Source organism: Topomyia yanbarensis, chromosome 1 (genome assembly GCF_030247195.1).
Source record: "Topomyia yanbarensis strain Yona2022 chromosome 1, ASM3024719v1, whole genome shotgun sequence".
Lineage (NCBI taxonomy): Eukaryota > Metazoa > Arthropoda > Insecta > Diptera > Culicidae > Topomyia > Topomyia yanbarensis.
Genome location: NC_080670.1, coordinates 198,313,256 through 198,328,691, shown reverse-complemented (window position 1 = coordinate 198,328,691; position 15,436 = coordinate 198,313,256). Strand labels below are relative to the sequence as shown.

At 44.8% G+C, this 15,436-nt stretch overlaps 1 protein-coding gene across 2 annotated transcripts; it reads left to right on the top strand.

Moving 5' to 3' along the window:
* Positions 1–164: 164 nt before the first annotated feature.
* On the top strand, positions 165–5,864 carry LOC131687201 (splicing factor 3B subunit 1). Of its 2 annotated transcripts, XM_058971255.1 has the most exons (7): positions 165–243; positions 495–775; positions 837–963; positions 2,031–2,110; positions 2,168–2,359; positions 2,420–4,609; positions 4,681–5,864. In XM_058971255.1, the coding sequence occupies exons 1-7, from the start codon at positions 216–218 to the stop codon at positions 5,743–5,745; spliced, it is 3,963 nt and encodes a 1,320-aa protein (XP_058827238.1). In that variant the 5' UTR covers positions 165–215; the 3' UTR covers positions 5,746–5,864. The 2 variants fall into 2 exon arrangements, with proteins under 2 accessions (XP_058827238.1, XP_058827245.1); XM_058971262.1 differs by lacking the exons at positions 165–243; positions 495–775; positions 837–963 and adding an exon at positions 1,100–1,838.
* Positions 5,865–15,436: the final 9,572 nt, after the last annotated feature.

The window sequence follows — 15,436 nt, the reverse complement described above, 5'->3', positions numbered from 1 at the left end:
TTTTGTTTTTGACAACACTAATAAGTGCGAAAGCGACGCACAGCTCAAAAGTAAGTTAAAAGAACTTATTCTGTAGGTTGTTTTATTTATCCGTGTTTGATTAGTTATAGCTGAACGTGTATCTGGAACCTTACAAATTCCAACCGATTTATTTTGGACACCCCTACACACCGGTTCGTTTGCTGGCAGCTGTCAAAATCGTGAAGAGCGAAAAAATGGAGAACATACCGAGGACTCACGAAGGTTAGTATTTTTGGCTTTTTACACTAAAATCACCTTCTATTTCGATTGAAAAGTAGTATATTCGCAAGAGTACAAACAAGTGAAACCGTGAGACATGAAAAATGAAGTGAAAGTTCTGAAAAATAAACGTTTTGAATCGTTTGAAAATTGTTCCACATCTCGGCTCGGTGGCGTAGCCATATTGTTTTGCCTCCCCCCAACTCGATGTGATTATTGTTGATTACACTAATCAATAAATTTTCTTTTAACAGACATCGAAGCCCAAATCCGTGACATCCAGACGAAGAAAAAGGAAATCAGTGCGGAAGCGGCAAAGGACAAGGGCGTTGGTCTGCTGGAAAGTGGCTACTTCGATAGTGAACTGTACGATGGAGGTGGCGGCAAGAGCAAGTACGAGGGTTACGTTACATCGATCGCTCCGAATGACGACGTGGATGATGATGAGGATGATGGAATTCCGATGGGCCGGGGTGGTGGCAATAGAGCACCGGGATATACGGCTCCGGCTGCCCTGTTGAATGATGTCGCTCAGGTAAAGCGGTGTTCTTGTGTTTTATTTTGTCAGTCTGATGGTAGTTCTTTTTATTTTCTAGCCTGATCAAGATTTTGACCCATTTGCGGATCGGCGTCGACCGACGGTCGGTGAAAAAGAGGACGAGTATCGACAGAAACGGCGACGATTGGTTATTTCCCCGGATCGCGTTGATCCTTTCGCTGATGGTAAGTTTCGTTGTGGTTTTCTATCAGTAGCTGTCATGAGCAAAGTAGTACATAAGTTATTTGGTTTAAATAGTGTCTGTTACGTTACTGGGGGCTTAGTTCCTGATCGGTTTGAAAAATGAACTCGACTTTGAAGGTCGATACAAAAATAACTTGTTGTTCCACTTATGCTGAGCCACCAATTAACACCACGTTAGGTTTTTTGGACTGATTGAGGGTTCGAATGAATGCGAATCTTTCGATTCATGGTATGAGTGATATATTAAAATTAGCTATAGCATGTCCAGAAGAAAGCACTCTGACGATCGCGGTGTCGTCCAGAAAGGTGTGTCTTCTGTTGCGCGATAGCATTACCTTTATAAAGCATCTCCACCAAAACAAACAAAAACAACAAATGAACTGTGAAACTACCTTTTTTATTAACGAACACCACTTACCACGCAGGTTGCGGACATCCGTGTCAGAATGAGAACGCCGAAGAGGATGGCTCTCAGTCTATCAGGTTAATATTCCCCTTTGCTACCCAGCTGACGTGGGTAAATTGGAGGTTGAAAAACTGATGACTGAATGATAGTTGGAAAGGTTTTTCAACCTCCGACCGGCACTGGGTAGCTTTAAGGGTGGAAAAATGTGAGAATGGTGAATGAGTGTGTTTATCAACCAGAAAACAGAAAATTATTAATCACAGAGATTTTTTTAGGAACCCCTTCTCAAACCCAAAACCAAAAAGCCATGCCGCGGACATTTTTCTGCATTTTCTAGTAGTTTTTCATTAACTCAATTTCATAAGTAATTACTTGCAAAATATTAGAAAATTTTGACATTGTAAAAGAGCAGAAAAAATGTTCCGGGCACTGAGGATCTGGCTGGAGCACGTACGTATCAACTGCTGAGACGAAATTTGAAATTAAAACGTCAGATTTATTTTCGTTCTTTTAGTTTTAGAAAAAGGAAGTTTAATTTCAAGTTACGTCTCGTTCGTATAAGTTAGACCGTTATCGAAAAATATCTGTTTCGCTGTAGCTAACCACAGCGTTTCGTTCTCTGCTTGTTTGGATGTCTTCCAGGCGGCAAAACTCCGGATATTGGATCCCGTTCCTATACGGAAATTATGCGTGAGCAGATGCTCAAGGGAGAGGAGGTTGAGGTAAGAAAGGAACGTTATTATCTGATTGACAATCACTCACTCTTCATTGTGTTACAGTTACGCAAAAAAATCCAGGAAAAAGCGAAGGACGGAACACTGAAGGTGAGCAGTAGCAACGGAGAGGCTCCCGCCAAAGCAGTGGTTCCCGAGCCGAAAAAGCGAGGACGTTGGGATCAGACCGTGGAGGAATCGTTCGTGCCACCGAAGAAGCTTTCCGTACCGTCGACTCCGACCTGGGGTGATGCTGAGGTATGACGCTTTTTTTTCTATAACACTCCGCAAATAAATACAGGAAAATTTTATTTGCAGAAAACCCCTGCTGATCACCGCTGGGATGAAACACCCGGCCACAAGGGTAGCGAAACTCCCGGGGCGACGCCGAGCGTTCGCATTTGGGACGCTACACCGGCTCACTCGGGTGCTACACCGGGTCGAGAAACTCCGGCGGAAAAATCTACCCGCAGAAATCGATGGGACGAAACACCGAAAACGGAACGTGAAACGCCTGGGCATTCATGGGCCGAGACTCCCCGTGCCGATCGGGGCCCAAGCGATAGCGTAATGGATAGTACGACACCGGCCTCCAAGCGTCGTTCTCGCTGGGATGAAACACCCTCGAATGCAACTCCGTCGGCCATGACTCCATCGATTGCTATGACTCCGACTCCACATGCAACTCCTGGCCATGCCACGCCACTGTTAACACCGGGAGGAACCACACCGATCGGACATAAAGCTATGACCATGGCTACTCCGACTCCAGGTCACCTGGCATCGATGACACCGGAACAACTGCAGGCTTACCGCTGGGAGAAGGAAATCGACGAACGAAATAGACCCTTCAGTGACGAGGAACTGGACGCGATGTTTCCACCAGGATACAAAATTCTTCCACCCCCAGCCGGGTACGTTCCGATTCGAACCCCGGGTAGGAAACTGACCGCTACCCCGACTCCGATGGCTGGAACGCCGGCCGGCTTTTTCATACAAGCCGAGGACAAGTCCGCTAAATTCATCGACAATCAACCGAAAGGCAATCTGCCCTTCATGAAACCGGAAGACGCCCAATACTTCGACAAACTGCTGGTCGAAGTAGACGAGGATTCCCTTAGTCCCGAAGAACAGAAAGAACGCAAAATCATGAAGCTGCTGCTGAAAATTAAAAACGGAACACCGCCGATGCGAAAGGCTGCCCTTCGTCAAATCACCGACAAGGCCAGAGAGTTCGGTGCTGGACCACTGTTCAATCAGATTCTCCCGTTGCTTATGAGTCCCACCCTGGAAGATCAAGAACGGCATTTACTGGTCAAAGTTATCGATCGAATCCTGTACAAACTGGACGATTTAGTTCGTCCGTATGTTCACAAAATTCTGGTCGTCATCGAACCGCTGCTCATTGACGAAGACTATTATGCCCGTGTCGAGGGTCGTGAAATCATCTCCAACTTGGCGAAGGCAGCCGGTTTAGCTACCATGATTTCCACCATGAGACCCGATATCGACAACATTGATGAATACGTGCGTAACACCACGGCGCGTGCCTTTGCCGTGGTAGCTTCCGCCCTCGGTATCCCCTCGCTGCTACCTTTCCTGAAAGCCGTCTGCAAGAGTAAGAAATCCTGGCAGGCTCGTCACACCGGTATTAAAATTGTCCAACAGATAGCCATTCTGATGGGATGTGCTATTCTACCGCATCTGAAATCGCTGGTGGAAATTATCGAACATGGACTGGTCGATGAACAGCAGAAAGTTCGTACGATCACTGCTTTGGCATTGGCTGCGTTGGCAGAAGCCGCCACCCCGTACGGTATCGAATCGTTCGATTCTGTGCTGAAACCTCTGTGGAAAGGTATCCGGACACATCGCGGTAAAGGTTTGGCCGCCTTCCTCAAAGCCATCGGTTATCTGATTCCGCTGATGGACGCCGAATACGCCAACTACTATACCCGAGAAGTGATGTTGATTTTGATTCGTGAGTTTCAGTCTCCGGATGAGGAAATGAAGAAAATTGTGTTGAAGGTCGTGAAACAGTGCTGCGCTACGGACGGTGTGGAAGCGCAGTACATTAAAGAGGAAATTCTACCGCACTTCTTCAAACACTTCTGGAACCATCGGATGGCACTGGATCGTCGTAACTATAGGCAGCTGGTCGATACGACGGTCGAAATTGCCAACAAAGTAGGAGCATCGGAAATCATTAATCGAGTTGTGGACGATCTGAAGGATGAAAACGAACAGTACCGAAAGATGGTGATGGAAACCATCGAGAAAATCATGGGAAATCTGGGTGCGGCCGATATCGATTCCCGACTGGAGGAACAGTTGATCGACGGTATACTGTATGCGTTCCAGGAGCAGACAACGGAGGACGTAGTCATGCTGAACGGGTTCGGTACGATTGTAAACCAGCTGAGCAAACGAGTCAAACCGTATCTGCCTCAGATTTGCGGTACCATTCTGTGGCGATTGAACAACAAATCCGCGAAAGTGCGACAACAGGTTAGTTTGATTCCTAGCTAATTTTTAAACAACCTCAATTCTCTAATCGATTTTAATTTTACTACGTTCAGGCAGCCGATTTGATTTCCCGCATTGCCGTCGTGATGAAAACTTGCCAGGAGGAGAAACTGATGGGTCATTTAGGTGTCGTACTGTACGAGTACCTGGGCGAGGAATACCCGGAAGTCCTCGGTTCAATTCTAGGCGCCCTGAAAGCAATCGTCAACGTCATCGGTATGACGAAGATGACACCTCCGATCAAAGATTTGCTACCCCGGCTGACACCTATCCTGAAGAATCGACACGAAAAAGTGCAGGAAAATTGTATCGATCTTGTCGGTCGGATTGCCGATCGTGGACCGGAGTACGTTTCCGCCCGTGAGTGGATGCGAATCTGTTTCGAGCTGTTGGAATTGCTGAAAGCCCACAAGAAGGCTATCCGGAGAGCGACTGTGAATACGTTCGGTTACATCGCGAAAGCAATTGGTCCGCATGACGTGCTGGCGACACTGTTGAACAATCTTAAGGTACAGGAACGACAGAATCGTGTCTGTACTACGGTTGCGATCGCTATTGTAGCTGAAACGTGTCGACCATTTACCGTTCTGCCGGCTCTGATGAACGAATATCGCGTACCGGAGCTGAACGTACAGAACGGGGTTCTGAAGTCGCTCTCGTTCTTGTTTGAGTACATCGGTGAGATGGGTAAGGATTATATCTATGCTGTTTGTCCGTTGCTGGAGGATGCACTGATGGATCGGGATTTGGTTCACCGGCAGACAGCTTGTGCCGCTATCAAACACATGGCCCTCGGAGTGTACGGTTTTGGCTGTGAAGATGCCCTGATTCATTTGTTGAATTATGTTTGGCCGAATATCTTCGAAACATCACCACATTTGGTACAAGCTTTTATGGATGCCGTGGAAGGTCTGCGAGTTGCTCTGGGACCAATTAAAATTCTGCAATACACTTTACAGGGACTGTTTCATCCGGCGCGAAAAGTAAGAGACGTTTATTGGAAGATTTACAATTCGCTTTACATTGGCGCTCAGGATGCGCTTATTGTAGGCTACCCGCGCATTACGAACGATCCTCAGAATCAGTACGTTCGGTATGAGTTGGATTATAATATCTAAGGAGCAAAGTTTGAATAGGCTTCGGTAGAGTATGAACAGAATATCTACGATATTGTTTTGGTGAAGAACAGGCAGATCAGTAAATATTCTTACCTATCATTAAACTATTTGTAGGGTTACGAACACAGTACAGTTATTAAGAAAGAATTAACCTTGTCACTTGGATTTTCCACTTTTTGTTTAGTTGATGTTTATAGGATCACCGGTATTTAACTACTACACATTGATTTTGTCTTGTGTGTATGGAACTACTGAAAACTAAATTGTCTCTGTCATTTTTGATAACATAGCCAGCTGTTCAAATGTCGAGGAGGTAACTGATTGCATCATTGGCGACGAAGACGACTGGCAGCAAAAGAAATGACACGGGGACTTTGATATATCAATATATTTGATATTTGATATGTCAAGCGAACGAGAGCGCAGACTTCATGGTATTTTTTCGATTATTTTGCATAGAGTAATTTCTGGTGAGTTTATTTCCTCAGATGTCCTCATGAGCTACACTGACATTGATGATCAGCATTAATGACTGTTATGTTATGGTTAAGACAATGCGCATATTGAATTAAATTATGGTTCATTGAGGTAATTGTTACCAGCGTACACGAAGAAGGCGTGCGAATAAAAACACTCGTTTGACAAGCAAAAATTTGTCTGGCAACAAAAACCGGACGTAGGAAAAAAACTTCAAAAGGAGGGAAAAAACGTGAGAAAAATCAGAAAGGATGGCCGCCATTTGAGCTGCAAAAGTTCGGACTTTTGTGTCGTTCGATCGGGCTGCTACCTTTTGACGTGAGAAGTTGTGATACTGTGGTGAAAAGCTGTCCTAGCAGTGCGTCCATGGTAGTCTTCTGCGAGGTGAAAAACTCGTGATTTGGCCCGGACGAGTTATATTCGCACGCGACTGCCGCCATAAGAAGAACCGATTCAAAAAGAGGCAGAAGAAATGTGCTGTAAATTGCTTCAAGAGAGAGAGAGAGAGTTCGGTTGGAATTCAATTCGTTTTCGTGCGTGAATACTGCCGGAATTGCGCGAACCGGCCCTTGGGTTTTATAATGCAAATTTCTGGTGATCTTTCCGAGCCTAGCACTACCCTCCGTCGAAAAGGGAGAAGATGTCAGTAAAATTCGGTGTAGTGAGAAGGGAAAAGCAGTTAGAGGAACAGCGACCACGCCAGTCAAGGTACCGTTCAATTTTGCCGAACAAACTGAATGCGCCTTGCCAACTTCGGCCAATCGCATGAGTATCACCGGGTCGACGAAGCGACAAAACAACGTCACAGGGCACAACGGCGAGGAAACCCTCAAGCAATTCCCGGGATCGTATGATGACAAGCATCCTTAAGGTGAGTGCACCTCTTTTTATCTCCTTTTGAGAACCATTTATGATTTTGGGCCTAGATTTGGGTATAGCCAACTTTCATTTTACAGGACGAGCTGCAAAGTCTGAAGTTAACGGAGAAAAAAAAACAGATAAAGAACTTTCCTGTGCATTGTAGGTCAGGTTATCTTGATCGATGCGTATAGCAAACGGATCGTTTCTAGACGTACTGAGCGCTGACGGCGACACTACCTCAGTCGAGCTGCGGTCGGAAAAAAGAAGAAACTCCAACCACGTTGCCGGAAGGCCAAGGCGACCGTTCAGGTAAAGTGCGACCGCGTGTGCATTCCCGATACAACAGAGAATCGAACTTTGCCATGCGAAATGAACTGGAACCGAAATCGCGCGTCGTGGACGGTGTGGAATACGACCGTGTGTGTGCTCTATTCCGGTAGAAGAGGGCAAAACTTTTCTAGGTGGACGGGCACCAATTTCGCGTTTCTTGTCTCCCCAAATTCAAAATGACGTGGACGAGTGCGATCACGGAAGGAATTGCGACAACGTACAATAGCTACTTTCATGACACAACAATGTTGTCGATTATCATCCGCTTGAAATCAGAGATGTTGACCCAACAGGAAGAGTTCACGCACATATCTGTGCGCATCAACGAAACACGCATCGCCGGCGAGCCACTGTTCACGTTCTAGCAGGTAGAGGAAGAGAGGTAGAAAAAGAACAACGATTATACATCTGCAAAACGAGTGGAATAAAAATCTTAACCGTTCCGAAGACAACGATCGAGAATGTCGCTGCTACAAATGACGGATTTAGTTGCTAGAGAGTAATTCCCGAAACCAGCGAATCGAACGAAGCCTGCATTAGTGAAATAACAACGGCTGAAATACAGCCGACAATCAAAACAAGCGCATCTAGGACCCGACGGAATCACGAAGGAATTTTATCTTCAAGCTTACGACGTTATCCACCGAGAACTCAACCTCGTTATGAACGAGGCTCTGGCGTCTAATTTCCCGGCCGAGTCGAGAGTGCAATTGTTCTCGTGACAAAGAAGCAGACAGATGACCTTGCTCGCTCCTACAGACTTATATCGCTTCTAAACGACGACTTCAAGCTCCCCTCACGAATCATCAAAGCAAGAACATAAAACATGCGAATCCACCGAATCCGCTAAAAGATAGAGGCCCTTATTACGGGTATCACTTCACGGTGTAGACGAAGTGAAGTGATCAACACCGTATTCCGGGTGTCACCTTCGTGATAAAATGTGTAGAGTTCATTTGAAGTGACAACTTGAATGAACTCGGTGTTATTATGAACGTCACGTCACGATCACTTTGTCGAAAAAAATGACACTTCGCGTGTATTTTTTCCACCAACATTTTCAAAGGTGAAAACCAGTCACGTAGAGTGGAATAAGTCTAAAGTTTGAATTTTTAATGCTTTTTTATTATTGTGAATCTTTATAAAGTGCTTCGCAAGAAAAGGCCGAACAAGCGACAATTTTGCTGACTTGTTGGTTTTATTGTCAAGAATCCCGAACTAGCTAGAGGAAGCTAGTATATAATTTCGACGGAATTGGTACCTTCCCTCTGGTGAACTTTTACGGATTCATTGAAAAACTTGGGTCCTCGCACCCGTGCCGTTGCAGCCTGGCAATAGGTAAGTTCAACTGTTTTAGTTGTATTGTTTCCTCCTCGCATGTATTTGCAAGGATCGAAGATTCTAATCGATGCATACAAATATCCTCTTTTATTGTTTTTTTCTTGTCTTTTTAGTTCTGTCATGTATTATCGGTCGATAAATTGACAAGCGTAAGCATTTACTGTCCGCGATTTATGAAACGCGCTCGACGTGAACATGGTTGTTGGTCTGCCGGATGAGTTCCATCGAGTCCATAATGCAGCCGTAAGTACAGCGACATGTACCTAGATATGCTGTTCATCAACGGTATCCACATAACAAACTGCGGTAAATTGCGTGTGGATCACCGAGATTTGCGGCAGGTTCCGGGAACCGAAAGTAGATGTTTATGGATGTGCGGAATTTTTACGTTTCGATGCGTGCAGGCAGACCGGTTCGACTTAGTCAGTTTTTCTCCTATTTCGTTGAAAGTCGCAGCAACGCGCGATGGGTATTAGCTAGTGCCATATAATAGCGGAACTAGGGGTTAATGAGATCGTGGGGATAATTCAGAGCCCCTTGATTTCTCAGAAGATAGTTCAGATTGTTCTACTCGTTCTGCTAGAAACTATCTACATTAGTCAGACTCGGTATGGCATAACTCGATCTTTAAATGTATTTGAAAAAGCGAAAATACTGGACTGCGAATTGAAGAATTGTGTTGTTTTGAACATGTCGGTTAATAACAAAAACTTTACATCGTGATGCATCAACAAATTAAACGAATTCGACCATCACAAAATTGTGTCGAATGTAATCGATTATGTTTATTGTGGATTGGCCTTAACGCAACGTTCAAGATCTTGGCTTTGAAATCATGGCGGCGCAGCAGATATCTCTCCAGAACGCATTCATGCGACACATGACAATTAAAAAAGTTGGATCGTTAGCCACCACCTGGAAATTTTAATCAAACCTGCTTTCCCTCGCTATTTCGTGCTTTAATTAGTAAGGGGCTGGAAGGTGAAGTATATTTTTCAATATTAAGAGCCATAGTATTCAAAAGAGAGCAAGGAGTAGATGGAAGAAAGTTTAGAAAAGCGTGGGATAGGGTCATATGAGCAAGCTTAGTTTCCCATTGACTTGTCTGCTACCGCAGGAGATTCGGTTCCGACTACTTGACTCCTGCGGTGGCAGACAAAAGGTTAAGTCGCCGGGAAACTCTAAGCTTGCTCATTTGACCCTATTCCACGCTTTTCTAAACTTTCTTCTTTCAACTCCTTACTCTCCATTAAGTACTATATGTCTTTTGTTATGGAAAAATATACTTCACCTTCGAATCCCTTGCTAATTATGTGCCGTTACAACAGTTAAAAAATTGACTCAAAAGGTCGTTAATAAAAATGGGAAAAAAACTTCGAGCTTCTTCATCATAAAATCTACAAGGCATGTTAATTCTCTCTTGTTCGTCTTTTTCATGCTTAGCTGTGTGAAAATAATAAAAAAAATCCAATTCAGAAATGTTTTTATTTTACGTGACTGAAATTCACCTTTGATGATGGCGAAAAAATACACCGAAAGTGTAAATTTTTCGACTAAGGTTATTCCGAACATCACCTCACTGTCACTCTCACTTCACGGTGTTCATTTTAATCACGTCACTGTAGGTGACAACGGTAATAGGTAAAAACAAGTGAAGTGATGTGTAAGTGAAGTGAAAGTGAACGTGTAAGTGAGAACGGTAATAAGGGCCAGAATTCCTCAACTAATCCACCGTAAACAGAGAATCAAGCTAATATCATTCGATCTGGACCATGCTTTCGATCGTATCGACCGAAGATACCTGTTCAGCAACATGGGCTCGCTCGGCTTCAATCGCAGGTCATTTACTTAACTCTCTCGACTCGTCGATATGTCGTTTCGCTTACTTGTTAACGGACGCCTTTTCACCGCCTTTCCTATACAACGATCGATACCGTAAGGGAGCCCGATTTCAAGCTGTCTGTTTAGCGTCTACCTACAACCTCTCCCAACGTCGTTGCATACACCGACGATATAAATCACCCGTATCCAGAATCATGGCAATATCCATTTTTCTCATGTTTCGGGAGCGAAACTAAACCTGAACAAAACAACAATAAACATTGGTTTTATCAATGGAAAACCTCTCAATGCACCATGGTTGCAATCCGTAAACAGTGCAAATTTTGGGTATAATCTTCATCAACTCCATTCGCAAACAGAATTGGGATGAGGATGTGGGAAAATTTAGTGGGTTGATATGGCTGCACTCGATGCGACCGCTAACGCTACTGTTGAACACTTCCTCTACGGCAAAGATCTTCTACATAGCCTCTATCCTTCCGCCGTCCGACATGTATTTAGCAAAACTTACAATAATGATGGGAAACTCTCCGGCACGGTCTCCCAGCCCGAGTACCTATCCAACAGCTAGCACTATCGGATTGAAACTGCACCTACCGGCATTGAAATGCAAATCCCTGCTGATAAACAGACACTTGGCAGAAATTGACTCTATGCCGTTTTATAAGTCGTTTATCCGTCAAAATGACTCCAATCCGGTAAACCCTCTCAAAGATTAGCTCCTGTTTGAAAGTAATACAACAGAACATATCCCAAATTCCTTCGCAAATTCAGTAAAACCCTACCGCTAATCTTATCCACCAATTTTACGTAGGCAACACAGAAGTGCCCAAAATCGAGAGAGTACCGCCAAATGGATTGTCATCTCAGGAGCGAACCGAATTATACTGAACGGTGAATGAGAAAACGGTGCACCACCGGTGTCCCATGAGTGCAATGCAACGTGCGGACGTTGAAAACACTGCAACGCAGCAATAGAAACGCTGAACCACAATTTCAGCGAGTGGCCTCGGGTAACGCAACCATGAACACTACTGCAATAGAAGCTTACATCCCAAGTAATGAAAAGAGGCATTTTAGAAGGCGACTGTTATGTTTGCACATAATGGTTAAGATAATGTGCATATCGAATTAAATTATAAAATTAAATTATGGTTCATTGAGGTACTTGTGATTAGCGTGCACGGCATACCCGACAGAAAAAGCGTGTGCGAATAAAAATACTCGCTTGACAAGTGAAAATTTATCTGGCAACAAAAACCGGACATAGGTAAAAAAATCGTGAAAAAGTCAGAAAAGAGGATGACCACCACCTGAAAAGGTGCGTCGATCGGTTCTGCGCGTTTGAGCGAAAAGCGAAACGGCCGAAAATATCCCCCAGCGGAAAAGCACGTTTTCTCCGTAGGAAGAAGAAAAGCGCTTCCTTTGGAAGAAGCAGCTCCCTTTTGAGGTGAAAGGTTGGTGAGATAATGGTGAAAAGTTGACATAGAAATCCGCCCAAGAATAGCCTTCTGCGGAGTGAAAAACTCGTGATTTGGCCCGGACGAGTTACATTCGCACAAAACTGCCACTATAAGAAGAATCGATTCTAGAAAAAGGGTGCTGGAGATTGCCTCAGGAGAAAGTTTGGTCGGGATTTTTTTAACTTTCTGTGCGTGTATACGGCTGGAATCGCGCGAATCGGTTCTCGTGTTTTACTGTGCAAGTTTACAGTGATTCTGTCGAGTAGAGGGTGAGGCAAATGGAAGGGAAAAGTCGGCGCGTTCCCACACAATTTGGCCGAACCAATCAAATGCACCTTGCCAACTTCAGCCAACCGCATGAGTACCACGGGGTCGACTAGGAGGAAAAGAAGACAAAACAACGTCGCAGTGCACAACGGTGAGGAAACCCTCAAGCAATTCCCGGGATCGTATGATGACGACGGCCAACGTCATTAAGGTGAGTGCACCATTTTTACCGCCTTCTAAGAACCATTTCAGCTTTCATTTTCCACGACATTTACGAAAGATCAATCTATTCCAATGAATTTTTCAATATCTCGTCAGAAGACACTAGAAAGTTGACAGACATTGTGAAGAAATGGAGTATTAGGACGGATCTAGGTGTATAGGAAAGGATGTGGGTCCGGATTTCATTCAAGTGATGTCTAATCGCTGCACGTTAGATGCTTATCTCCAACGTATTAGGCTCACCGATAGGGGTAGCTTGTAACGGTTATCACGATATCGAACCTAGTGTCTTGGCATGCGCAGAGTATTGTTCTGCCTGATCTCAACTTTTGGATTCCCTTCGGACCCGAGGAAGATCACCCAGTATCCCGGTTCGGGTTCATCCTCTCTCCCCTGTCTGATACCCACATGCAGGAACTCAAACTCCTCCCAACCCGTTGTCCCTGAAACATTGTTACACTGGCCATTCTACATTTGATGATCGAGTCGATGTTGGTGTCTACGCTGCCCATAATCGCAAGTCAGTTCCATGTTCTGTGGCATTTCCTATCTGCAAGGGATTGACTATCGATTATAGGCAGCACAGTCGTGAAATAACATCAAAGTTATGCAAAAATTTCCAAACGTCACTAAGACAAACATTTTTGTTCATGAGGATACAATACCTAAAATTAAGGTTTGGTTTTTGTCAGTAACTAACACCAACTTAATGCTAGTTAGATAAGTCTGAACCAACACCAAATTGGAGCTAGCTAGACACTCCACAAAAAAACTTGCGCCCTCACGAAAAAAAAATTTGATCGCCCAAAAATGTTTCCCGTTTGGAAATTTTTCCATAGTGCCAGGCGTTTGCATCTCGTAAAGCCGTATGGTGTCCGGTGGGCCAATTTGTTTTGCCCTATTTCATCCAAGAATAGAACCACTGGGAACCTGCTCCCATGACGTAGGAGGCGACTAACAACATACTAGGAGTTCCTAGATCAAGGTATTGATCCGTACCGAAGACTTAACCTGGACGGATCTTAAGGTTTTGCATCGCAGTCTTTATCCATTCTATATTGATTTATTGGGTGAATCACTGACATAGTTACTTTTTCTAATTCGCTATTTCCGGTTGTGTATCAACTTTTTAGGTTTCTTCTGTCGGTTGTACAATAGCCGCTAAGGATGAAGTCTAATCCTACACTAAGTAACAGCATATATTAATATACTGGCTCTTCCACGTCAAGGTATAACTTTCAAAGCTTTGGTTTAAAAACCGTATTTAAAATTAGCAAACTTTCACGTAGGATTTTTTTTAATTGGCCTAAGATGAAGCTGTCGAATGGCACAAAAAAAATTGGGAGTCAGTTTTTTATTAAATCTGGAACCATCTATCGACAAATCTGCATTGACGAATACCTCCAAAGTGACATTTTGAGGTCTCATGAAAGTCTGAACTTTGTACTGCTACTTTGCTTTCCTAAACAGTGGTAAACATTTCAACACTCCAGAACTTCACTCTGTCAGAAGATGTAGGGCTATCGGAAACTAGAACTTTGTAAAATCGCACTCCTAGTCCTTTCTTCAAAATCATCCAGCGGAGTACTCTGCGTCACTCCAAGGGCGCGTTGATCCTCCACGAGCATAGTCCAGGTCTCGTGGCCGTAGAGGACCACCGGTCTAATCAGCGTCTTGTAGATAATCAACTTCGTGCGGCGGCAAATTTTGTTCGTCCGGAGCATCCTCCGGGGTCCAAAGTAGGCCCGATTTCCTGCCAAGATCCGTCTCTGAATTTCTTTGCTCGTATCATTGTCGGCGGTTACCAGTGAGCCCAAATACACGAGTTCGTCGACCATCTCGATTTCGTAACTGTCAGTCCGAACTCGGGATTGGAGGTTCACACTGTCGTCTCTAGAACCTCTTCCTCTCGTGTATTTTGTCTTCGAAACGTTGATGGCAAGTCCAATCCTGCTGGCTTCAGTCTGATGTACGTTTCCGACATCGCCTCCAAGTTCCGTTCCATTATGTCAATGTCGTCGGCGAAGCCAAGAAGCTGGACGGACTTCCTGAAGATCGTGCCACTCGTGTCTATTCCCGCTCTCCTTATTACACCTTCTAAACGCAACGTTGAACAGCAGGCATGATAGACCATCACCTTGCCGTAACTCTCTGCGAGATTCAAAGGGACTCGAGAGTGTCCCTGATACTCGTACAATGCACATCACCCAATCCATCGTTGCTTCGACTAATCGTGTCAGTTTATCCGGAAAACCGTACTCGTGCATTATCTGCCATAGCTGATCTCCATCGATTGTGTCATACGCCGATTTGAAATCAATGAACAATCGATGTGTGGGCACGTTATATTCGCGGCACTTCTGTAGAACCTGCCGAATCGCCGCCGTGGGGGCGCGAGAACCCATGGATCCCGCTTGGTAGTGCCCCACGAACTCCCTTGCAAATGGTGACAATCGACGGCAAAGAATGTGGGAGAGGACCTTGTAGGCGGCGCTAAATAGTGTGATCGCGTGGTAGTTGCAGCAATCCAACTTGTCACCCAGTGCAGCGCTCTAGCCAGTGTTTCACCACCGTATTTTAAAAACTCGCTCGGTAGTTGATCTACACCGGCAGCTTTGTTTTTCAGCCGACCGATCTACTCCTTGACTTCTTTGAGATCAGAGGCCGGCAGCCTTTCGTCTTCTGCGCGTGCTCCAAGATCCGTTGCCATACCGCCTTCGTCCTCTGCTGCATCATCGTTTAGGTCTTCGTCATAGTACTGCTTCCACCTCTCAATCACCTCACACTTGTTCGTAAGAAGGTTGTCGTCTAAGTCCCTGCACATATCGGCTTGCGGAACGTAGCCTTGGCGCGAACTGATCAGCTTCTCGTAGAACTTCCGTGTGTCG